The 24,976-nt window shown below is 50.5% G+C and overlaps 2 protein-coding genes across 2 annotated transcripts; both read left to right on the top strand.

Annotated features, from left to right (window-relative positions):
* The first annotated feature begins 5,327 nt into the window (after window positions 1-5,327).
* On the top strand, window positions 5,328-8,698 carry LOC119567205 (zona pellucida sperm-binding protein 3-like). The gene is made up of 9 exons (XM_037911121.2): window positions 5,328-5,840; window positions 6,587-6,705; window positions 6,785-6,888; window positions 6,961-7,138; window positions 7,218-7,338; window positions 7,439-7,530; window positions 7,619-7,761; window positions 7,885-8,010; window positions 8,539-8,698. Exons 1-9 carry the CDS (start codon window positions 5,427-5,429, stop codon window positions 8,643-8,645), a joined length of 1,404 nt encoding a protein of 467 aa, XP_037767049.1. The 5' UTR covers window positions 5,328-5,426; the 3' UTR covers window positions 8,646-8,698.
* Window positions 8,699-14,728: 6,030 nt separating this feature from the next.
* On the top strand, window positions 14,729-18,088 carry LOC102937940 (zona pellucida sperm-binding protein 3-like). Its single transcript, XM_037911120.2, has 9 exons — window positions 14,729-15,205; window positions 15,952-16,070; window positions 16,165-16,268; window positions 16,349-16,526; window positions 16,604-16,724; window positions 16,829-16,920; window positions 17,009-17,151; window positions 17,275-17,400; window positions 17,929-18,088. Exons 1-9 carry the CDS (start codon window positions 14,792-14,794, stop codon window positions 18,033-18,035), a joined length of 1,404 nt encoding a protein of 467 aa, XP_037767048.1. The 5' UTR covers window positions 14,729-14,791; the 3' UTR covers window positions 18,036-18,088.
* Window positions 18,089-24,976: the final 6,888 nt, after the last annotated feature.

The raw sequence follows: 24,976 nt of genomic DNA on the forward strand, positions 1-24,976 counted from the left end.
GACCAGCCCCGTTCATTGCCCTATGCAACCAGGCAAAAGTGGTCCAAGATGGGTGGGCAAACTTTTAGGTCTGAGGGCCACAGCCGAGTATGGAAATTGTATGGTGGGCTATGAATGCTCACAAAATTAACAATTCATAGCAGGGCTCTATAAAGGATGTTACTGAGCTGGGGCGAGGGGGCTCTATAGGGCAGTAACAGCAACTCCCAGTGGCCCTGCTGGCAGTGACATCAAGATGGCCATACCAGGTCTCCTAGCTGGGATGGTTGTGGCCCTTGGATGGTTGTGAGTGTCTGGAGGGTCACATGCTGCTGGCCTTGATGATTGGCTAGTTTGGGTGGAGGCTGGGGCCAGGAGGCTGGTGCTGTGGGGATAGGGGGCAAGGCCATATAGGGGCAGGTTCCGATCCTGGAAACAGCCCAGTGAAGTCTGAGTAAGAGATGCCAGTCGCGCCTGTGCAGTGTTACTCTGCTTGCAGGAAAATACTGCTCATCAAGGAGTTGTGAGGTGGGAGCTGGAGAAGCCCCTGACCCTGCTCCCCAGTAGCAGCTCAAGGCCTGGATTAAAAGGTCTGATGGACCAGATGTGGCCCACAGGCCTTTGTTTGCCCACCCCGGTCTAAGAAAATCTTCCAATTTCTGCTCATGCTCTGGGCTATGACCTGCAGATCAGTGATCATGCACCCAGGGCAGGCTCGACTCAGTCTGAAGGGCTCTGCTGTCTTGATCTCTCTACCACTGTAGAGAACACAGCCCACCTGCTATGTGACAGGGCGTTATTTGTTCAAACAACCTGCTCAAAATATAAAGGGAAGGGTAAACACCTTTAAAATCCCTCCTGGACAAAGGAAAAACCCTTTTACCTGTAAAGGGTTAAGAAGCTAGGTCAAGCTCGCTGGCACCTGACCAAAATGACCAATGAGGAGACAAGATACTTTCAAAGCTGGAGTGGGGGGGAAACAAAGGCTCTCTGTCTCTGTGATGCTTTTGCTGGGGACAGAACAGGAATGGAGTCTTAGAACTTAGTAAGTAATCTAGTTAGATATGCATTAGATTATGAGTTCTTTAAATGACTGAGAAAATAAGCTGTGCTGAATGGAATGGATATTCCTGTTTTTCTGTCTTTTTGTAATTTAAGGTTTTGCCTCGAGGGAGTCTCTATGTTTTGAATCTAATTCCCTGTATGGTATTTACCATCCTGATTTTACAGAGGTGATTCTTTTTACTTCTATTAAAATTCTTCTTTTAAGAAACTGAATGCTTTTTCATTGTTCTTAAGATCCAAGGGTTTGGGTCTGTGGTCACCTATGCAAATTGGCAAGGATTTTTATCAAACCTTCCCCAGGAAAGGGGGGTAACGTTTGGGAGGATTTGGTGGGAGGGGAAGACATTTCCAAACACACTCTTTCCTAATAATAATACCGGTTATACGTTTGATGGTGGCAGCGACAGTCCAAGGGCGAAACGTAAAATAGTTTGTACCTTGGGGAAGTTTTAACCTAAGCTGGTAAAAGTAAGCTTAGGAGGTTTTCATGCAGGTCCCCACATCTGTACCTTAGAGTTCAGAGTGGGAAAGGAACCTTGACACAACCTCTCTCCTATAGCTGCGGGGGGAGCAGATTTCGCCCAGGGCTGCACAAAGAAGACGAGCTATCAGCAAACCCAGGGAGGGTATAGGACCAGAATGGTGTATGTTCCTAGAACAAGCTCTCTGCAGGAGTGGTTATTCAGCCTCGTGACGCTGCAGTGGGGCACGGAAGCTGGTAGGCAAGATAGTGGGGAAGGAGCAGCCCCTTTTTCCTCAAACAAATGTAGCACTTTCAGAGCAATGGCCTTTGTAGGCTTCCTGTGCACCTAGATTTGGAAGGGACTCTAAGCTGTAAAGGTAGTGATGGGGGCTGTCTAATGTCAACACCTAGCACACAGTATAAAAATTCCCCTAACAGCACCCCTGGGTGGTAAGGGAGTGCTGACCACCTTTCATACAAGGCGGGAAAAGACTAAGACACAGGAAGATTAAGAGAGAGTGCCCAGAAAGGCTTTGACACAGTGTGGAATGTATCCTTGGTCTAATGCATGCTAAGGTGGTGTCTCAACCATCAGACCATTTCTCTCAATGCTTTTCAGCCCACAGTCCCTCTGTTCTCGTCCCCTTTGACTGGCCGAGATCCAGACCCCATGCCATAGGTACATTTCCCCCGTCTCTGGCACAATTCCAGTCCTTCCTCCAAAATATGGGTCCTCTAGTTGGGAAGCTCCAAGACCCTGACATTCCTCGAATCCACATTCTTTCTCTGCCCTCAGATTGTTTCTCTCCCTTCCAAATATTGTTGGCTGTATCTAAACAAACAGCAGGAATCATTCCTGTCCTCATTTCATAGAGGAGATTCTGAGGTTCAGTGCCGCTAAGCCAATATTAGTGGCCAGTTCCCAGACTAAGAGTTGTTGGTGCTGCATAAGGGGCGTGGATTCAAAGCCTGGAGGTACTGCAGCTGGTAGAGCTGTCAGCCCCCCGACCTGCCAGTTTTCTGGCTTTCTCGGGTGGCTTGAAGAGGGGATGTAAAATTTAGTTTTTAAATAGAAATTTTGCTACAACTTTCATTAAACTGGGAAAAGAGCGATTCCATCATGTGGAGCCAAAATTACACCCCTGGGACTCACCCGCTTTGGACACAGTCCTCTGCCCTTTGACCTAACCTTTCTGTCAGTGGACTTCACAGCTGCTTGGCAGAGAATCAGGATTCCTGGGTTCTTGACCCAGCTCTGGGAGGAGACTGTGGTCTCGTGCTTAACACAGGGAATGTAACATAATGCATTCACTCCATGCATTCATTTCAGACAGCAGCACGGCTGTGACTGGGGTCATCTGGAGAGACCTGGGTTTTATTTCTAGCTTACCCAGGGAGAACATGATGTAACTTCTCAGTCAGCTTAGCTCTAAGATGCCAGAGCATGAGACCTGCCTTGCCCTGGAATAGAGCAATGAAGCCTTAATCTGTTATTAGCACTGCAGGAACAAATACGTATTAAGAGCTCTCAGTGGAATGGACCAGTTGCATGCCATCCCATGGGCTCCTCACAGGTATGGTGTTGAGAACAAGTGTCTGTCTCTCTCTTCCATGCAGGGCTCACAGCAGTCCCATTGGTTGCTCCATCAAACCAGAGATAAATATGAATAATTTCATATGGACTAGCTTTTGGAGCTTGCCTTGGTGCAGGCCACTAGATTCACCAGAAGAATGTCATGTAAGGTCTCTAATGAAACCCCGGGTCACATAGGTCATCATAACCATTGTGAGATGTAGGTATGGGAAGTATGCAAGGAGCACTGAAAATGAGGTTCTGTAGGCCTTGTAGATGAAGCAGGCCTCTCAAAGGTAGTAGGTCTTGAGACAAAATCCTGCCGACAGGAGGGGTGGGCGATGTTTTTCTCCATGATGGACCATTGTGTGTTGTATGTCATGCAATGTCTAAGACAAATGCCAATGAGGAGCTGGCAGAGACTTCAGACAGAAACTAACAGGAAGAAGTCAACATTGGAGGGGGAACCCTATCTACTGATAAACATCAAAGGTGCCTGCTGGAATATTTGAGGGACAAAAAGACATCCCGACATCAGGTGCCTAGGAAGTAAACTAACAGTGAGTTGGCGTCATGAATAAGGGGTTTCAGCCAGGCTTGGCTGCAAATGCTGGAGGGAACTTGGGTGAGATGCTTTCCAGATTGGAGGATAAATCTCCTTTTACTTTAGAATTGAGCTGAAGTGCTGTGTGTGATACAAGAGCGGTGAGCTAATGCCAAACTGGTGAATGGGGATGCGCTGTTTCTTTGGAAACAGAGCATCTGGGATTTCTTTGGGTATCCAGTGATTGGGGTTGAACCACACAGGGGCCCACTTTGAAGGGACCTGAAGCCTGGGGTGCATTGATTGTCAACCTGCCAGGCAAAACAAAGGGCTGGGCTACCCCAGAGAAGAATGCTTGAGGCGCTGATGGGCTGGTTGCATTGGGGAGCTAACACCCAGCTGGCACAGGCAAGGCTCCTTCATACAGGAGGCTGGTGGCAACTAGGGTGCCGCACAACCCTGGCTGCCCTGAGAAGTGTCACAGTCCCTATCCCAGGAATCTCAGTTTCACATGGATCCTCCCCCCAGGACAGGCCCTCTCTTGGCTTTGAAAAACAAACCATTCTGGGGGAGGGAAGATAGGGGGGCGGACGTAGGGAAGACGTTGTGGAAAACAATTCAACCCAGCAAACTCCACCCCAACCCTGGAAGGAGAACACCAGTTTTGGAACTCATCTGACGAGTTATGCGGATATTAGAGAGGACACAAATTTCCCCTTGAACAGATTTTAGTTTCACACTTATCCACAGTGGAACAGTTGTTGGGCCAGACTGAGAGAAAAAGTGACCAGGAATGCGGCTGTAGCCCAATGGGAGGTGGAAGCACTGGAGACTGGTCCCTCTTTCATCTTTTATCCACAACAGAACAGCTTGAATGGGAGAGTAGGAGGAAACCCAACATCAGAATGTCCCCTAACTCAGTGGTTCAAGCATTCTTCTGAGAGATGGGAGACCCCTGTTCACATCCTTTCTCTACCCTCAGCAGAGAAGGGGAATGAAACCTGGGTCTCCCACATTTCAGGTGAATGCTCTAACCACTGGGCTAAAAGATCCGAGGAGGACACCGCGTCCTGCTCCAGTGGAATTGTGAATGGGGTCAACATGGGCAAGCAGCACAGCTAGTGAACTGGGATCTGCATACGACTTAGGCAACTAAATGCCTAACTTCCCCTGGCTCATGGACGGCTCTAGCCTTCGGTGGGAGACATGTGCCCAGACTCCCAGAGGGAGGCAGCTGGGCACGTGCCCAGAGGCTGAGACACGGGCACCTAGGGAACTTTATACTGTAAAAACTTCGGTGCTGCTGAGTGAATTTGGGCACCTACAGAGTTCGCTGTATGGTTTGTATCAGAGGGGTAGCATCCGACGAAGGGGGTATTCACCCACGAAAGCTTATGCTCCAATACCTCTGTTAGTCTATAAGGTGCCACAGGACTCTTTGCCGCTCTGTGGTTTGTGGATCACAGTGGAGCCAAACCCAGGACTTACAAACCTAAATTGGGGATTGAGGGGCCTGGGTCCCTTTGTGGTGGAGCCCACCCTTAGCCTTCCATTGAACGAAACAGGGCAGGAATTTCCCAAACTGCAGCTGATGAACTCACCAACAGGTGGAGCTGATTCCCATTGGCCCTCCTATTTCCCCGGTTCAGGGCGTGGGCACTGGGTATGATTGGGCCCCGGTTACCTGCAGATTAGGGGAGGGTGTTAATTACCTGGGACAGCTGTCACCTGGCTCTGGGTCACGGTATAAAGCCCCAGAGCAACAGTTTCCCTTTTTACTGGATTTGCTGCAAGCAGGCAGGATGGGGTACAGAAACAACCTGGGCTTTGTTCTTCTGTGCTGGGTGGTCAGTGGGGTGACCTGTTACAATCCCTGGGATTTCTCTAGGAGTGACTCAGCCATCTGGAGACCCACTCCCAGGGCTGAGCCCCCTCGGCGACAAGCCCATGTGCCTTCTCTTTCCCAGCCCTCCCCCTGGGCTCGGGTTGATGCTTCCCAGCTCAGGGCTGTGTCCCCGCTGCAGCCTGTCACGGTGCAGTGTGAGGAGGCTCAGATGGTGATCACTGTGCACAGGGATCTCTTTGGGATGGGGAGACTGATCAAAGCTGCTGACCTGAGCCTTGGCCCAGCTGCCTGCCGGTACACATCCCTTAATGATGCAGAGAACACAGTGATCTTTGCAGCTGGGCTCCATGAATGTGGCAGCACCTTGCAGGTAAGGATTTATGCAAGTCAGGAGCCCCTACTGATCCCTAGCATCACTGCATCTGTCTTGTCTGATGGGGTAAAAATGAGGCAGTGGGAGAGAACAGTGGGTGGGATTTTGTCCCTCTTGTTGACAAACTCCCTGTTTTTCCTGGGTGCTTCTTCCTAGCTTCCAATCTCATGCACCAGGCAAAGAATTCTGTCCTGCTCAGCTCCTGGAGCAGGCTCACAAGTGGAGCCTGAAGAGGGTGCTCCGGTGGCTCAGACAGACTTTACTTCTAGACACCCCTGTCCAAAGGCTGTCTGCAGACTCCACAGACAGGAGCTCTCAACTGAATAAACTGATTGGTGTTAGCCTGAGCTCTGTATAGCCTGTAGGAGGGAAAGGGACACACTATTGGCTTCCTTAATCCCTGGTCAAAATTCACCTGAAAGCAGCTAATAGGTTAACCCTGGGGGTTTTACTGTCTGAGATTCCTTCACAACCTGCACAGAGGAAACCAATGAGCAGAGTTGTGTAAAATGGCACTACAGTGGTGCTCGTCTTCTGATGGCTGCTCTAGCAGACTGAGCTCTGAAATCCCCTGCTTCTAGTGTCCAGTCCTTCCCAAGGCAGTTGCCAGTTGACTGGGCACTGGTGGGAAAACTGGAGCTCAAGTTTTCCATCTGGCTGAAGCTTGTTCTTGGGCTCATCTGAATGACTTTACAAATGCTCTGTGTACTAGTGTTAACCCTTCCATGTCTGCTCCTTCCCAGATGACCCCAGACTCCCTGGTTTACAGCACAAGCCTGAACTATAACCCCACCCCTGCCAGCAACCCAGTGATCCTGAGAACCAATCCAGCTGTGATTCCCATTGAGTGTCACTACCCCAGGTGAGAGTCTGAGATGCTCAGATCCCCTCCCTCCCCTTCTGGAATCTGGCTCAGTGACTGAGGTTTGCTCCTCTCCCAGGAAGGAGAATGTGAGCAGTAAAGCCATCAAGCCAACATGGGTTCCCTTCAGCTCCACCCTGTCTGCTGAGGAGAGGCTGGATTTCTCCCTGCACCTGATGAATGGTAGGTGGGAGGTCCCTTCAGGGGAGCCCAGCCCTGCCTGTCTGTCCTGCTCACTGTGAACTTGCCTTGCAGATGACTGGAGTGCTGAGAGAGCCTCCAATGGATTCCAGCTGGGGGAGGTCATGCATATCCAAGCTGATGTCAGCACTGGGAACCATGTGGCTCTGAGGCTCTTTGTGGACAGCTGTGTGGCCACCCTGAGCCCAGACAGGGACTCCTCTCCCCGCTATGCTGTCATTGACTTCAATGGGTAAGAGGTGGGAGCCTTTCTAGTCTAGAATCTACCTCAAGTCTGTGGGGATCTTACTAACCAGAGTTCTTGTGTGTAGGTGCCTGGTGGATGGGAGATCAGATGACACCACCTCAGCCTTCATATCCCCCAGGCCCAGGCAGGACACGCTGCAGTTCATGGTGGATGTGTTCAGGTTTGCAGGAGATGCCAGGAACTTGGTGAGCGCCCACATTTCTGCTTCAAGTCAATTTCCCCAGGCTAAGCAGCTGTTAGTGTCCCCTGGGATGGTCCTAACCCCTCTTCCCGCTTCCCTTCCAGATCTACATCACCTGTCATCTGAAAGTCACTGCAGCTGAGCAAGCCCCAGATCCCTTGAACAAGGCTTGTTCCTTCAACAAAGCAGGCAACATGTGAGTAGCCTAGAACCCCAACAGGGGAGTGACAGGCAGTCTAGAACAGAACTCTTCACTGTAGATGACTGTTCCTGTTCTGTTCCAGCTGGTCTCCAGTGGAAGGCACCCGAGACATCTGCAGGTGCTGTGAGACTGGGAACTGTGGGCTGGCTGGACAGTCCAGGAGAGTGAACCCTCTGGACAGATGGTCAGGGAGGCGCTTCCAGAGAGATGTGGCCTCCAGGCATGGTAGGTTCTGTGCCCACTTCACCTGGGAAGATGTCTGGCTTACTCCAACAGACTGTTCCTGGGGGATCTTCCACCCAAAATGGGATGGATTGGTTTTCTAGTAGTGCTTCTCTCCCAATACAGGTGAGCCCTTGGTGAGAGAAGCTGAGGCTGATGTTGTGGTAGGACCCCTAATCATCTTGGATGCTGACCAGGGATCAAGGGATCTCTCAGTTGCTCAAATGGAAGCAGAGAAGGCAGCATCAGAGGGTAACTAGTTCTAATGAAGAACAAGTCTCATGGTGCCTCTACTGTCACTTATTAATCTACATTAGGGTGGCTTGGAAAAGTTGATCTAAAGGATGGCAGAAATGGGTCTTACAAGATCAGCTGTAAGAATCCCTTAGCCCCAGGAGGGGTTGTTGGTAATGAGTAATCTGGGCTCAAGGAGGGCTCCTCGGTGAGATGGTCTAACCAGAGCCAGTCAATGTTGGACCATCAACCACTGTAGCCTGGGCTTATCTGCTGGGACACCAGTTGTTGCAGGTCTCAGGCCACACCTATAAATCCCACTAGATAATAAAGGGGTGCTGATCTCCTGCTCTGGGCACTTCTAGTAGACAAACTCCAAATGGTATCGCTAAAAAACACGGCCCTACCACAGAGCTCAAATAAAATCCCCCATTTTATTAACTGTGGCCTTCACACATGTACCCAGCAAGTCCATGGTGGATTTTTGGAGAGGTTGCTAGGAAAGCAACTAGCTGCAGTTTTAACCATGTGTTCTTCCTCTTGCAGGATTCTCTTCTACAGCTGGGCTGATCTCAGTGGCAGCTGCCATTGCACTGGCCTTCATTACTCTGGGGATACTCGTATACAGAAGATGCAGCCGTTTCAGTGCCTGAGCAGTCACGTGCCTTGTACCTTCTCTCTAATGTAAATAAATCCAATGACTAGAGTCTGGTCTAGGACTTATTCTTAATGGGCAAGGGAGATGCCTTCCCTACTGTGGGGTTGGAAATGATGGGGTTTGTGCACAAACTCCATCATTGAAGCCCATTGGTGAGTCCAAGGAGAGATTGCTACCTTCAGGTTACCAGGCATTTGACTCTGGGATCTCTCATAGGCAAATGGCAGGGGAATTTCCCTCCTGTAACCATTACAGGGATCTAGCAGTAGAGAACACAAATCCCTCAGCCACTGTGCCCTCTGAGTGAAACAGATGACATGAGGGAGTTCCTGCTGACTCTGACTCTGACTGTGGGTTCAGGTGATGCTTTAGGACTGGGGTTCTCAAACTTCATTTCACCTCACTCCCCTTCTGCTAACAATTACTGTCCTGGTCTAGGGCATCAACCCGCAAGGGCTTGAGCCCTGAGGATGTGAGGGCTGAAGCCTGAGTCCTGAAGCCCTTCTGCTTTGACCCTGGGCAGTCAGGCTCAGTCTGTAGCTTTAGCCCCAGTCAGTCAAAGATAGCCCTAGGAACCTATTTAAAATGGGGTCATGACCCACAGTTTGAGAACTGCTGTTCTAGGATAACTTCCCCCTGATCCTTGTGTCTAAGGTGAGCAGGCTTGCCAAGTTCTTCTCACCCTGGACTGAAATCAGCTCTGGTGTGAGATGTTGGGGTTAGGGCTAGATGTGAGTGTTCAGACCAGCCCCGTTCATTGCCCTATGCAACCAGGCAAAAGTGGTCCAAGATGGGTGGGCAAACTTTTAGGTCTGAGGGCCACAGCCGAGTATGGAAATTGTATGGTGGGCTATGAATGCTCACAAAATTAACAATTCATAGCAGGGCTCTATAAAGGATGTTACTGAGCTGGGGCAAGGGGGCTCTATAGGGCAGTAACAGCAACTCCCAGTGGCCCTGCTGGCAGTGACATCAAGATGGCCATACCAGGTCTCCTAGCTGGGATGGTTGTGGCCCTTGGATGGTTGTGAGTGTCTGGAGGGTCACATGCTGCTGGCCTTAATCATTGGCTAGTTTGGGTGGAGGCTGGGGCCAGGAGGCTGGTGCTGTGGGGATAGGGGGCAAGGCCATGTAGGGGCAGGTTCCGATCCTGGAAACAGCCCAGTGAAAGCTGGGTAAGCGATGCCAGTCGCGCCTGTGCAGTGTTACTCTGCTTGCAGGAAAATACTGCTCATCAAGGTGTTGACAAGCCCCTGACCCTGCTTCCCAGTAGCAGCTGAAGGCCTGGATTAAAAGGTCTGATGGACCAGATGTGGCCCACAGGCCTTTGTTTGCCCACCCTGGTCTAAGAAAATCTTCCAATTTCTGCTCATGCTCTGGGCTATGACCTGCAGATCAGTGATCATGCACCCAGGGCAGGCTCGACTCAGTCTGAAGGGCTCTGCTGTCTTGATCTCTCTATCGCTGTAGAGAACACAGCCCACCCGCTATGTGACAGGGCGTCATTTGTTCAAACAACCTGCCCAAAATATAAAGGGAAGGGTAAACCCCTTCAAAATCCCTCCTGGACAAAGGAAAAACCCTTTTACCTGTAAAGGGTTAAGAAGCTAGGTCAAGCTTGCTGGCACCTGACCAAAATGACCAATGAGGAGACAAGATATTTCAAAGCTGGAGTGGGGGGGAAACAAAGGCTCTCTGTCTCTGATGCTTTTGCTGGGGACAGAACAGGAATGGAGTCTTAGAACTTAGTAAGTAATCTAGCTAGATATGCGTTCGATTATGAGTTCTTTAAATGACTGAGAAAATAAGCTGTGCTGAATGGAATGGATATTTCTGTCTTTTTGTAATTTAAGGTTTTGCCTCGAGGGAGTCTCTATGTTTTGAATCTAATTCCCTGTATGGTATTTACCATCCTGATTTTACGGAGGTGATTCTTTTTACTTCTATTAAAATTCTTCTTTTAAGAAACTGATTGCTTTTTCATTGTTCTTAAGATCCAAGGGTTTGGGTCTGTGGTCACCTATGCAAATTGGCGAGGATTTTTATCAAACCTTCCCCAGGAAAGGGGGGTAACGTTTGGGAGGATTTGGTGGGAGGGGAAGACGTTTCCAAACACACTCTTTCCTAATAATAATACCGGTTATACGTTTGATGGTGGCAGCGACAGTCCAAGGGCGAAACGTAAAATAGTTTGTACCTTGGGGAAGTTTTAACCTAAGCTGGTAAAAGTAAGCTTAGGAGGTTTTCATGCAGGTCCCCACATCTGTACCTTAGAGTTCAGAGTGGGAAAGGAACCTTGACACAACCTCTCTCCTATAGCTGCGGGGGGAGCAGATTTCGCCCAGGGCTGCACAAAGAAGACGTGCTATCAGCAAACCCAGGGAGGGTATAGGACCAGCATGGTGTATGTTCCTAGAACAAGCTCTCTGCAGGAGTGGTTATTCAGCCTCGTGACGCTGCAGTGGGGCACGGAAGCTGGTAGGCAAGATAATGGGGAAGTAGCACCCCCTTTTTCCTCAAACAAATGTAGCCCTTTCAGAGCAATGGCCTTTGTAGGCTTCCTGTGCACCTAGACTTGGAAGGGACTCTAAGCTGTAAAGGTAGTGATGGGGGCTGTCTAATGTCAACACCTAGCACACAGTATAAAAATTCCCCTAACAGCACCCCTGGGTGGTAAGGGAGTGCTGACCACCTTTCATACAAGGCGGGAAAAGACTAAGACACAGGAAGATTAAGAGAGAGTGCCCAGAAAGGCTTTGACACAGTGTGGAATGTATCCTTGGTCTATTGCATGCTAAGGTGGTGTCTCAACCATCAGACCATTTCTCTCAATGCTTTTCAGCCCACAGTCCCTCTGTTCTCGTCCCCTTTGACTGGCCGAGATCCAGACCCCATGCCATAGGTACATTTCCCCCGTCTCTGGCACAATTCCAGTCCTTCCTCCAAAATATGGGTCCTCTAGTTGGGAAGCTCCAAGACCCTGACATTCCTCGAATCCACATTCTTTCTCTGCCCTCAGATTGTTTCTCTCCCTCCCAAATATTGTTGGCTGTATCTAAACAAACAGCAGGAATCATTCCTGTCCTCATTTCATAGAGGAGACTCTGAGGTTAAGTGCCGCTAACCCAAAATTAGTGGCCAGTTCCCAAACTAAGAGTTGTTGGTGCTGCATGAGGGGCGTGGATTCAATGCCTGGAGGTACTGCAGCTGGTAGAGCTGTCAGCCCCCCCACCTGCCAGTTTTCTGGCTTTCTCGGGTGGCTTGAAGAGGGGATGCAAAATTTAGTTTTTAAATAGAAATTTTGCTACAACTTTCATTAAACTGGGAAAAGAGCAATTCCATCATGTGGAGCCAAAATTACACCCCTGGGACTCACCCGCTTTGGACACAGTCCTCTGCTCTTTGACCTAACCTTTCTGTCAGTGGGCTTCACAGCTGCTTGGCAGAGAATCAGGATTCCTGGGTTCTTGACCCAGCTCTGGGAGAAGACTGTGGTCTAGTGCTTAACACAGGGAATGTAACCGACTGCATTCACTCCATGCATTCATTTCAGACAGAGCACGGCTGTGACTGGGGTCATCTGGAGACACTGGGTTTTATTTCTAGCTTACCCAGGGAGAACATGATGTAACTTCTCAGTCAGCTTAGCTCTAAGATGCCAGAGCATGAGACCTGCCTTGCCCTGGAATAGGGCAATGAAGCCTTAATCTGTTATTAGCACTGCAGGAACAAATACGTATTAAGAGCTCTCAGTGGAATGGACCAGTTGCATGCCATCCCATGGGCTCCTCACAGGTATGGTGTTGAGAACAAGTGTCTGTCTCTCTCTTCCATGCAGGGCTCACAGCAGCCCCATTGGTTGCTCCATCAAACCAGAGATAAATATGAATAATTTCATATGGACTAGCTTTTGGAGCTTGCCTTAGTGCAGGCCACTAGATTCACCAGAAGAATGTCATGTAAGGTCTCTAATGAAACCCCGGGTCACACAGGTCATCATAACCATTGTGAGATGTAGGTATGGGAAGTATGCAAGGAGCACTGAAAATGAGGTTCTGTCGGCCTTGTAGATGAAGCAGGCCTCTCAAAGGTAGTAGGTCTTGAGACAAAATCCTGCCGACAGGAGGGGTGGGCGATGCTTTTCTCCATGATGGACCATTGTGTGTTGTATGTCATGCAATGTCTAAGACAAATGCCAATGAGGAGCTGGCAGAGACTTCAGACAGAAACTAACAGGAAGAAGTCAACATTGGAGGGGGAACCCTATCTACTGATAAACATCAAAGGTGCCTGCTGGAATATTTGAGGGACAAAAAGACATCCCGACATCAGGTGCCTAGGAAGTAAACTAACAGCGAGTTGGCGTCATGAATAAGGGGTTTCAGCCAGGCTTGGCTGCAAATGCTGGAGGGAACTTGGGTGAGACGCTTTCCAGATTGGAGGATAAATCTCCTTTTACTTTAGAATTGAGCTGAAGTGCTGTGTGTGATACAAGAGCGGTGAGCTAATGCCAAACTGGTGAATGGGGATGCGCTGTTCCTTTGGAAACAGAGCATCTGGGATTTCTTTGGGTATCCAGTGATTGGGGTTGAACCACACAGGGGCCCACTTTGAAGGGACCTGAAGCCTGGGGTGCATTGATTGTCAACCTGCCAGGCAAAACACAGAGCTGGGCTATCCCAGAGAAGAATGCTTGAGGCGCTGATGGGCAGGATGCATTGGGGAGCTAACACCCAGCTGGCACAGGCAAGGCTCCTTCATACAGGAGGCTGGTGGCAACTAGGGTGCCGCATAGCCCTGGCTGCCCTGAGAAGTGTCACAGTCCCGATCCCAGGAATCTCAGTTTCACATGGATCCTCCCCCCCCCAGGACGTTCGCTCTCTTGGCTTTGAGAAACAAACCATTCCGGGGGAGGGGAGATAGGGGGGAGGACTTAGGGAAGACGTTGGAGAAAACAATTCAACCCCACAAACTCCACCCCAACCCTGGAAGGAGAACACCAGTTCTGGAACTCATCTGATGAGTTATGCGGATATTAGCGAGGACACAAATTTCCCCTTGAACAGATTTTAGTTTCACACTTATCCACAGTGGAACAGTTGTTGGGCCAGACTGAGAGAACAAGTGACCAGGAATGCGGCTGTAACCCAATGGGAGGTGGAAGCACTGGGGTCTGGTCCCTCTTTCATTATTTATCCACAACAGAACAGCTTGAATGGGAGAGTAGGAGGAAGCACAACATCAGAATGTCCCCTAGCTCAGTGGTTGAAGCATTCTTCTGAGAGATGGGAGACCCCTGTTCACATCCTTTCTCTACCCTCAGCAGAGAAGGGGAATGAAACCTGGGTCTCCCACATTTCAGGTGAATGCTCTAACCACTGGGCTAAAAGATCCGAGGATGACACCGCGTCCTGCTCCAGTGCAATTGTGAATGGGGTCAACATGGGCCAGCAGCACAGCTAGTGAATTGGGATCTGCATACGACTTAGGCAACTAAATGCCTAACGTCCCCTGGCTCATGGATGGCTCTGACCTTAGGTGGGAGACAGGTGCCCAGACTCCCAGAGGGAGGCAGCTGGGCATATGCCCAGAGGCTGAGACACGGGCACCTACGGAACTTTATACTGTAAAAACTTCAGTGCTGCTGAGTGAATTTGGGCACCTACAGAGTTCGCTGTATGGTTTGTATCAGAGGGGTAGCATCCGATGAAGTGGGTATTCACCCACGAAAGCTTATGCTCCAATACCTCTGTTAGTCTATAAGGTGCCACAGGACTCTGCCTCTGTGTGGTTTGTGGATCACAGTGGAGCCAAACCCAGGACTTACAGACCTAAACTGGGGATTGAGGGGCCTGGGTCCCTTTGTGGTGGAGCCCACCCTTAGCCTTCCATTGAACGAAACAGGGCAGGAATTTCCCAAACTGCAGCTGATGAACTGACCAACAGGTGGAGCTGATTCCCATTGGCCCTCCTATTTCCCCGGTTCAGGGCGTGGGCACTGGGTATGATTGGGCCCTGGTTACCTGCAGATTAGGGGAGGGTGTTAATTACCCGGGACAGCTGTCACCTGGCTCTGGGTCACGGTATAAAGCCCCAGAGCAGCATTTTCCCTCCATACTGGGCTTGCTGCAAACAGGCAGGATGGGTCATAGAAGCAACCTGAGCTTTGCTCTTCTGTGCTGGGTGGTCAGTGGGGTGACCTGTTACAATCCCTGGGATTTCTCTAGGAGTGACTCAGCCATCTGGAGACCCACCCCCAGGGCTGAGCCCCCTCGGCGACAAGCCCATGTGCCTTCTCTTTCCCAGCCCTCCCCCTGGGCTCGGGTTGATGCTTCCCAGCTCAGGGCTGTGTCCCCGCTGCAGCCTGTCATGGTGCAGTGTGAGGAGGCTCAGATGGTGATCACTGTGCACAGGGATCTCTTTGGGATGGGGAGACTGATCAAAGCTGCTGACCTGAGCCTTGGCCCAGCTGCCTGCCGGTACACATCCCTTAATGCTGCAGAGAACACAGTGATCTTTGCAGCTGGGCTCCATGAATGTGGCAGCACCTTGCAGGTAAGGATTTATGCAAGTCAGGAGCCCCTACTGATCCCTAGCATCACTGCCCCTGTCTTGTCTAATGGTGTAAAAATGGGGCAGTGGGAGAGAACAGTGGGTGGGATTCTGTCCATCTTATTGACAAGCGCCCTGTTTTGCCTCGGTGCTTCTTCCTAGCTTCCAATCTCATGCACCAGGCAAAGAATTCTGTCCTGCTCAGCTCCTGGAGCAGGCTCACAGGTGGAGCCTGAAGAGGGTGCTCTGGTGGCTCAGACAGACTTTACTTCTAGACACCCCTGTCCAAAGGCTGTCTGCAGACTCCACAGACAGGAGCCCACAACTGAATAAACTGATTGGTGTTAGCCTGAGCTCTGCATAGCCTGTAGGAGGGAAAGGGACACACTATTGGCTTCTTTAATCCCTGGTCAAAATTCACCTGAAAGCAGCTAATAAGTTAACCCTGGGGGTTTTACTGTCTGAGATTCCTTCACAACCTGCACAGAGGAAACCAGTGAGCAGAGTTGTGTAAAATGGCACTACTGTGGTGCTCGTCTTCCGATGGCTGCTCTAGCAGACTGAGCTCTGAAATCCCCTGCTTCTAGTGTCCAGTCCTTCCCAAGGCAGTTGCCAGTTGACTGGGCACTGGTGGGAAAACTGGAGCTCAAGTTTTCCATCTGGCTGAGGCTTGTTCTTGGGCTCATCTGAATGACTTTACAAATGCTCTGTGTACTAGTGTTAACCCTTCCATGTCTGCTCCTTCCCAGATGACCCCAGACTCCCTGGTTTACAGCACAAGCCTGAACTATAATCCCACCCCTGCCAGCAACCCAGTGATCCTGAGAACCAATCCAGCTGTGATTCCCATTGAGTGTCACTACCCCAGGTGAGAGTCTGAGATGCTCAGATCCCCTTCCTCCCTCCCCTTCGGTCCCTGGTCTGGGATCTGGCTCAGTGACTGAGGTTTGCTTCTCTCCCAGGAAGGACAATGTGAGCAGTAAAGCCATCAAGCCAACATGGGTTCCCTTCAGCTCCACCCTGTCTGCTGAGGAGAGGCTGGATTTCTCCCTGCACCTGATGAATGGTAGGTGGGAGGTCCCTTCAGGGGAGCTGAGGCCGGCCTGCCTGCCTGTCTGTCCTGCTCACTGTGAACTTGCCTTGCAGATGACTGGAGTGCTGAGAGACCCTCCAATGGATTCCAGCTGGGGGAGGTCATGCATATCCAAGCTGATGTCAGCACTGGGAACCATGTGGCTCTGAGGCTCTTTGTGGTCAGCTGTGTGGCCACCCTGAGCCCAGACAGGGACTCCTCTCCCCGCTATGCTGTCATTGACTTCAATGGGTAAGAGCTGGGAGCCCTTTCTAGTCTAAAACAAGACTGATCAGGGACTCTTACTGACCCTTGGTTCTTGTGTGTAGGTGCCTGGTGGATGGGAGATCAGATGACACCACCTCGGCCTTCATATCCCCCAGGCCCAGGCAGGACACGCTGCAGTTCATGGTGGATGTGTTCAGGTTTGCAGGAGATGCCAGGAACTTGGTGAGCCCCCACATTTCTGCTCCAAGTCGATTTCCCCAGGCTAAGCAGCTGTTAGTGAGTGTCCCCTGGGATGGTCCTAACCCCTCTTCCCGCTTCCCTTCCAGATCTACATCACCTGTCATCTGAAAGTCACTGCAGCTGAGCAAGCCCCGGATCCCTTGAACAAGGCTTGTTCCTTCAACAAAGCAGGCAACATGTGAGTAGCCTAGAACCCCAACAGGGGAGTGACAGGCAGTCTAGAACAGAACTCTTCACTGTAGATGACTGTTCCTGTTCTGTTCCAGCTGGTCTCCAGTGGAAGGCACCCGAGACATCTGCAGGTGCTGTGAGACTGGGAACTGTGGGCTGGCTGGACAGTCCAGGAGAGTGAACCCTCTGGACAGATGGTCAGGGAGGCGCTTCCAGAGAGATGTGGCCTCCAGGCATGGTAGGTTCTGTGCCCACTTCACCTGGGAACATGTCTGGCTTACTCTAACAGACTGTTCCTGGGGGATCTTCCACCCAAAATGGGATGGATTGGTTTTCTAGTAGTGCTTCTCTCCCAATACAGGTGAGCCCTTGGTGAGAGAAGCTGAGGCTGATGTTGTGGTAGGACCCCTAATCATCTTGGATGCTGATCAAGGATCAAGGGATCTCTCAGTTGCTCAAATGGAAGCAGAGAAGGCAGCATCAGAGGGTAACTAGTTCTAATGAAGAACAAGTCTCATGGTGCCTCTACTGTCACTTATTAATCTACATTAGGGTGGCTTGGAAAAGTTGATCTAAAGGATGGCAGAAATGGGTCTTACAAGATCAGCTGTAAGAATCCCTTAGCCCCAGGAGGGGTTGTTGGTAATGAGTAACCTCAGCTGAAGGAGAGCTCCTCACTGAGATTGACTGGCTCTGGTTGGACTATGTCAGACTGTCAGCCACTGCAGCCTGGGCTTATCTGCTGGGCCACCATTTGTGGCCCGAGACCTGCAACCTATTATCTAGTGGGATTTATAAGGAGGTGCTGATCTCCTGCTCTGGCCACTTCTAGTAGACAAAACTCCAACTGGTATCGCTTAAAAAAATGGCCCGACAATAGAGCTCAAATAAAATCCCCCATTTTATTTAATTGTGGCCTTCGCTCATGTACCCAGCAAATCCATGGTGGATTTTTGGAGAGGTAGCTGGAAAAGCAGCTAGTTGCAGTTTTAACCACCTGTTCTTCCTCTTGTAGGATTCTCTTCTACAGCTGGGCTGATCTCAGTGGCAGCTGCCATTGCACTGGCCTTCATTACTCTGGGGATACTTGTATACAGAAGATGCAGTCGTTCTAGTGCCTGAGCAGTCGCATGCCTTGTACCTTCTGTCTAATGTAAATAAATCCAGTGACTTGAGTCTGGTCTATGACTTATTCTTAATGGGCAAGGGAGTTGCCCCCACCCCCTTCTGATGCACCAACCACATCATAGACACACCAATGGGCTTCACAAGGAGAAATCATGTGAGGGTAAAGAGAGCAGAGCTTGCTACCTTCAGGTTCCAAGACTCAAATGGCTGGTTTCTCTCATGGGCAAATGGCAGGGGTATTTACCTCTTCTGACCTGTCCAGCTGGCTGCTGTAAGCATTAGAGGGCTCTAGCAGTAGAGAAAACATAAATCCCCCAGCCACTCTGACCTGTGAGCGAAACACATTCCATGAGAGAGAGTTCTATTACTGGCCATAAGTGAGGCTCTAGGATAACTTCCCCCCAATCCTTCTGTCTAAGGTGAGCACGCTAGCCCAGTTCTTCTTACCATGGATTTAAATCACCTGGTGTTCATTCTTTGGGGCTAAGCTAGATCCGGTTGTGTAGGCCACCCCTCTACTGGTGCCACAGGGCCTAAGCAAAGATGGTTTAAAAAAATCTTCCAGTTTCTGCTTATGCTCTGGGCCATGACCTGCAGGTCAGTGAGGCCTGTTTGACACAGCTAGGGCAGCCTCTACTCGAACCCAAGTCTAAAGGGCTCTACTATCTTGCTCTCTCTACCACTGTAACAAACACATCCCACCCTGCTGCTAATAGCATGTCATTTGTTCAAACAACATCTCTCCTGTAGCTGTGGAGGGAGCAGGCCCAGGGCTGCACGCACAAGAAGCACTGTCAGCAGGCCCAGGAAGGGCACAGGGAGTAGCATAGTGTATGTTCCCAGAACAAGCTCTCTGCAGGAGTGGTTATTCCACCTCTCCCATGTGGTGCTGCAGTGGGGCACTGAAGCTGGTGGGCAAGATAGTGGGGCAGGAGCAGCCCCTCTTCCTCCAACACATGCAGCTCTCTGAGCAGTGGCCCTTGGAGGCTTGCTGTGGAAGGGACTCTGAGCTAGTAAGGTCCTGACAGGTGCTGTCCAAGGTCAGAGCACCTCATCTACAGTGTTCAATAACTCTCTCAGCACCCTGGGAGGTAGGGGGGTACTGGCCCCCTTTTTTACAAGGGGTAAAAGAGACAGGGTTATTAAGTGAGATTGCCCAGGAAGGCTTTGGCACAGTGTGGAGCTTAACCTTGGTCTCTTGCATCCTAAGGTGGTGTCCCAACCATCACACCTTTGTTCTCAGTGCTTTCCAGACCATATTCTCATGGTCCTTCTGTTCTTCTTCCCCTGGTCTAGCTGAGATCCAGCCCTTCTCCTGTAGGTACATTTCTCCTGCCTCTGGCCTAATTCCAGCCCTCCCACCATTACCCCAGCGTATGCTAGGTCCCCCAGTTGGGAAGCTCCAAGGCCCTGATATCCCTCAACTCCACCTTCTTTCTCTGCACTCAGCTTGTTTCTCTCCCTCCCAAATATATTTGGCTGTTTCTAGACAAACAGCAGGAATCATTCCTGTCCTCATTTCATAGAGGAGACTCTGAGGTTCAGAGCAGCTAAGCCAAAATTAGTTGCCAGTTCCCAAACTAAGAGTTGTTGGAGCTTCATGAGGGGAGTGGATTCAATGCCTGGAGGTACTGCAGCTGGTAGAGCTGTCAGCCCCCTGACCTGCCAATTTTCTAGCTTTCTTGGGTGCCTTGAAGAGGGGATGCAAAATTTGGTTTTTAAATAGAAATTTAGCTGCAACCTTCACTAAACTGGGAAAAGAGCAATTCCATCATGTGGAGCCAAAATTACACCCCTGGGACTCACCTGGTTTGGACACAGTCCTCTGCCCCTTGACCTAACCTTTCTGTCAGTGGGCTTCACAGCTGCTTGGCAGAGAATCAGGATTCCTGAGTTCTCGACCTATCTCTGGGAGGAGACTGGTCTCATCCTTAGCACAGGGAAGGTAACAGACTACATTCACTCCATGCATTCATTTCAGATAGCAGCATGGTTGTGCCTGGGGTCATCGGTAGACACTTGGGTTTTATTCCTAGCTTTCCCAGGGGGAACATGATGTAACCTCTCCTTTAGCTTAGTTCTAAGGTGCCGGAGCATGAGAGCTGCCTTGCCCTAGAATAGGGCTATAAAGCCTTAATTGGTTATTAGCAATGTAGGTAAAAGTACGTATTAGGAGCCGTCAGTGGACTGGACCAGTTGCATGCCATCCCATGGGCTCCCTACAGGTATGGTGTTGAGAACAAGTGTCTGTCTCCCTCTGGGCACACTATCATTTCATGCAGGGCTCGCAGAAGTCCCATTGGTTGTTCCATCAAACCAGAGATAAAGTTGAAAAACTTCATATGGACTAGCTTTTGGAGCTTGGCCTTGGTGCAGGCCACTAGATTCCCACAGGGGTACCTGTGCCACAAGAACCTCATGATGCCAACTGACAGAGGGTACTGGGGGGCACAGGGACCCCCTATGTTCACCAAAAGAATGTCATGTAAGGTCTCTAATGAAACCCCAGGTCACACAGGTCATCATAACCATTGTGAGATGTAGATATGGGAAATATGCAAGGAGCACTGAAAATGAGGTTCTGTAGGCCTTGTAGATAAAGCAGGCCTCTCAAAGGTAGTGGGTCTTGAGACAAAGTCCTGCAGACAGAAGGGGTGGGCGATGCTTATCTCCATGGTGGACCATTGTGTACTGTATGTCATACAATGTCTAAGTCAACTGCTAATGTGGAGTTGGCAGAGACTTCAGAAAGAAATGAACAGGAAAAAGTAAACATTGGAGGGGGAACCCTAGCTAGAGATAAACATCAAAGATGCATTCTGGTATATTTGAGGGACAAAAAGACACCCCGACATCAGGTGCCCAGGAAGTAAACTGACAGTGAGTTGGCGTCATGAATAAGGGGTCTCAGCCAGGCTTGGCTGAAAACGCTGGAGGGAATTTGGGTGAAGGACACTTTTCTAGACTGGAGGATAACTTGTTAGTTAAGTGTAGGCTCTAGAATGCGAGTTATGATTTTGTTTCATAGCTAGCCATTTGTTTCCAGCTCTCACACTGGTTTTTATTTGACTCTCTATTCTGTCTTAAATAAATCTCCTTTTGCTTTAGAATTGAGCTGAAGTGTTGTTTGTGATACAAGAGCAGTGAGCTAAGGCCAAACTGGTAAACAGGGGCATGCTGTTCCTCTGGAAACAGAGGATCTGGGATTTCTGTGGGTTTCCAGTGGTTGGGGCAGGACCCCACAGGGGGCCGCTTTGAGGGGACTTGAAGCCTGGGGTGCATTGATTGTCAATCTGCAAGGCAAAAGACAGGGCTGGGTAGTCCAGAGAAGAATGCTTGAGGAGCTGATTGCCTGGTTGCATTGGGGAGTTAACATCCAGCTGGCATAGGCAAGGCTCCCTCATACTGGAGACAGCCTAAGGGGAGGATCCACAAGGTCCGGGATCTCAAGTAATTACAGGGGACAACTAAAGCTATAACAGGGATGGGTGTGAGGTCACAGAGCTGAACGAAGGGAACCTGACGGGGACACCGAGCAGAGAACCCCGGACTGTGCCTACTGCTCCTCAAAGGTGTCAAGGGAGAACTCCAGAACCAGCTTCCAGAGGTTGGCCAGGAAACTCAGGGCCGGGACCAGGGTGTTGAGGCAGTGCCAGAGCATGGACAGGACTAGTTGGTTCAGTACCAGTGCCCTCCCTTGGAGGGAGAGGCACCGGAGTAGTCCTGCCCATCTCTGGAGCCGCTCTGACACCCTACCCTCTAAACCTTGCCAGTTCTCAGTGGAGACAGACGCATGGCAGAAAGATAAATGTCGAGACAGAGCAGCAGATCTGCTCTCCACTGGATGGCTTGAAGCACAGGTGGGAGGGAGCTCGCCTGCCACCCATCCCTGACCACAAGGCCAGAGCTCTTGACCTAGTTGACCTGGGCAGAGGAGGCTACCGAGTAGACGGCCTGGCAAGCCTCCATCTGCACTAGGTCGCCCGGGTGCTGGACAGTGAGGAGCACGTTGTTGGTGTACGCTGACAGGACCAGCCGCAACTCCGGCTCTCGCAGCACGAACCCCATCAACCTTCGACAGAGGAGACAAAGGAAGGAATCAATCACCAGTGCATACAGCTGGCCTGACAGCGGGCACCCCTTGCCCAAAGCTGATCAGGGTCCAGTTGAGCTTGAGCAGACACTCCGCGGAAGCATACAGCACCTGGAGAAACCCCACAAACTGGAGCACGAAACCAAATGCTCACAGAGTGCCCAGGAGATACTCGTGCTCCATCCAGTCAAACACCTTCTCCTGATCTAGAGACAGGAGGGCAAACGACAGACCATCCCTACACCCAAGTTCAAGGAGATCCCGGACCAAACACAGGTTATCGAAGATGGAGTGGCCCGGGACAATGTAGGTCTGGTCGGGGTGGACCACATCCACCGGCATGGATCCCAGCCGCAGCGAGATGGCCGTCACTATGACCTTGTAGTTCATGCTGAGGAGCGAGACAGGACACCAATTCCGAAGGTTGCAGAGGTCCCCCTTCTTGGGAAGCAAGGTGAGCATGGCTTGCCCAGGCCCTCTCTTGGCTTTCAGAAACAAACCATTCTGGGGGAGGGGAGATATGGGGGCGGATGTGGGGAACACGTTGGGGAAAACAACTCAACCCCGCAAACTCCACCCCTACCCTGGAATGAGAACACCAGTTTTGGAACTCATCTGACGACTTATGCGGATATTAGAGAGGACACAAATTTCCCCTTGAACAGAATTCAGTTTTGCACTTATCCACAGTGGAACAGTCGTTGGGCCAGACTGAGTGAGCAAGTGACCAGGAATGCTGCTGTAGCCCAGTGGGAGGTGGAAGCACTGGGATCTGGTCCCTCTTTCATTATTTATCCACAACAGAATAGCTTGAATGGGAGAGCAGGGGGAAACCCATCATCAGAATGTCCCCTAGCCCAGTGGTTCAAGCATTCTTCTGAGAGATGGGAGACCCCTGTTCACATCCTTTCTCTCCCCTGCAGCAGAGAGGGGGAATCAAACCTGGGTCTCCCACATTCCAGGTGAACGTTCTAACAACTGGGCTAAAAGTTCTGAGATGGACACCACGTCCTGCTCCAGTAGAATTGTGAATGGGGACCAAGCCAGTAAGCAGCACACCGAGAAGATTGGGACCAACATGCGACTTAGGCAGCCAAACGCCTAACTTCCCCTGGCTAATGGGTAGCTCTGGGCTTAGGTCCTTTTGAGTGCAAGGATGTGGGCAGGAGCTAGCTTGCCCACTGCTAAAAGCCCCACCCTCAGCCTAGGGAGGAGCTACTGAACCAAGAACCCAACCAAGTTCAGGGGACAACAAAGGCAATAATGGGAACAGGCATGGGGGTCAAAGGGCCAAAACAAGGGAACCAGAAAGGGACAATGAGCAGAGAGCCCCGGACAGTGCCCACTGCTCCTCAAAGGCAACGAGAGAGCTGGGGGATGCTGCCCAGGGGAACTCTTCCCAGATACGTGAACGGATAAAAGAACGAAAGACAGCCCCACAGTCGCAGGACCCCATCTGCCAACCTCCTCTCCCTGGTGTTACAAATGGCCACATTGGCCATGGCCAGGGGGTGCCTGACGAGGTGGTCCCACGACTTCATGGAGCCTCGGATCGGATGTATGTAAATAAATAAGTGTGGGGAAAAGTGCAGCCAGAACCTCAGTAAGAGGTTCTGGAGGAGCTGGAAGAGGAGCTGCAGCCTGGCGTACTGAAGGTACGCATGTGCCAGGGTCTCCCTCACGCCACAAAAGGGACAGGCTTCAGGGACAGAAGTGAACTGCACCAAGTAGGCTTAGGTGGGAGATAGGTGTCTGGACTCCTAGAGGGAGGCAGCTGTGCACGTGCCCAGAGTCTGAAACATGGGCACCTTGGGAACTTTATACTTAAGAACATAAGAATGGCCATACTGGGTCAGACCAAAGGTCCATCCAGCCCAGTATCCTGTCTACCGACAGTGGCCAATGCCAGGTGCCCCAGAGGGAATGAACCTAACAGGTAATGATCAAGTGATCTCTCTCCTGCCATCCATCTCCACCCTCTGACAAACAGAGGCTAGGGACACCATACCTTACCCAGCCTGGCTAATAGCCATTAATGGACTTAACCTCCATGAATTTATCCAGTTCTCTTTTAAACCCTGTTATAATCCTAGCCTTCAGAACCTCCTCAGGCAAGGAGTTCCACAGGTTGACTGTGCCCTGTGTGAAGAAGAACTTCCTTTTATTTGTTTTAAACCTGCTGCCCATTAATTTCATTTGGTGGCCCCTAGTTCTTATATTATGGGAACAAGTAAATAACACTTCCTTATTCACTTTCTCCACACCACTCATGATTTTATATACCTCTATCATATCCCCCCTTAGTCTCCTCTTTTCCAAGCTGAAAAGTCCTAGCCTCTTTAATCTCTCCTCCTATGGGACCTGTTCCAAACCCCTAATCATTTTAGTTGCCCTTTTCTGAACCTTTTCTAATGCCAGTATTCAGAGTAGCAGCCGTGTTAGTCTGTATTCGCAAAAAGAAAAGGAGGACTTTTGGCACCTTAGAGACTAACTAATTTATTTGAGCACAAGTACTCCTTTTCTCAATGCAGGTGTATCTTTTCTGAGCTGAGGGGACCACATCTCAAAACCACTGTAATAACTTAGATGCTGCTGAGTGAATTTAGGTGCCTACAGAGTTGGCTGTGTGATTTGTGGATCACAGTGGAGCCAAACCCAGGATTTACAGGCCTCATTTGGGGATTGAGGGGCCTGGGTCTCTTTGTGGTGCAGCCCACCCTTAGCCTTCCATTGAACGAAACAGGGCAGGAATTTCCCAAACTGCAGCTGATGAACTCACCAACAGGTGGAGCTGATTCCCATTGGCCCTCCTATTTCCTTGCTCCAGGGTGTGGGCAGTGGG

The sequence above is a fragment of the Chelonia mydas genome, chromosome 10, assembly GCF_015237465.2.
Source record: "Chelonia mydas isolate rCheMyd1 chromosome 10, rCheMyd1.pri.v2, whole genome shotgun sequence".
Classification (NCBI taxonomy): Eukaryota; Metazoa; Chordata; order Testudines; family Cheloniidae; genus Chelonia; species Chelonia mydas.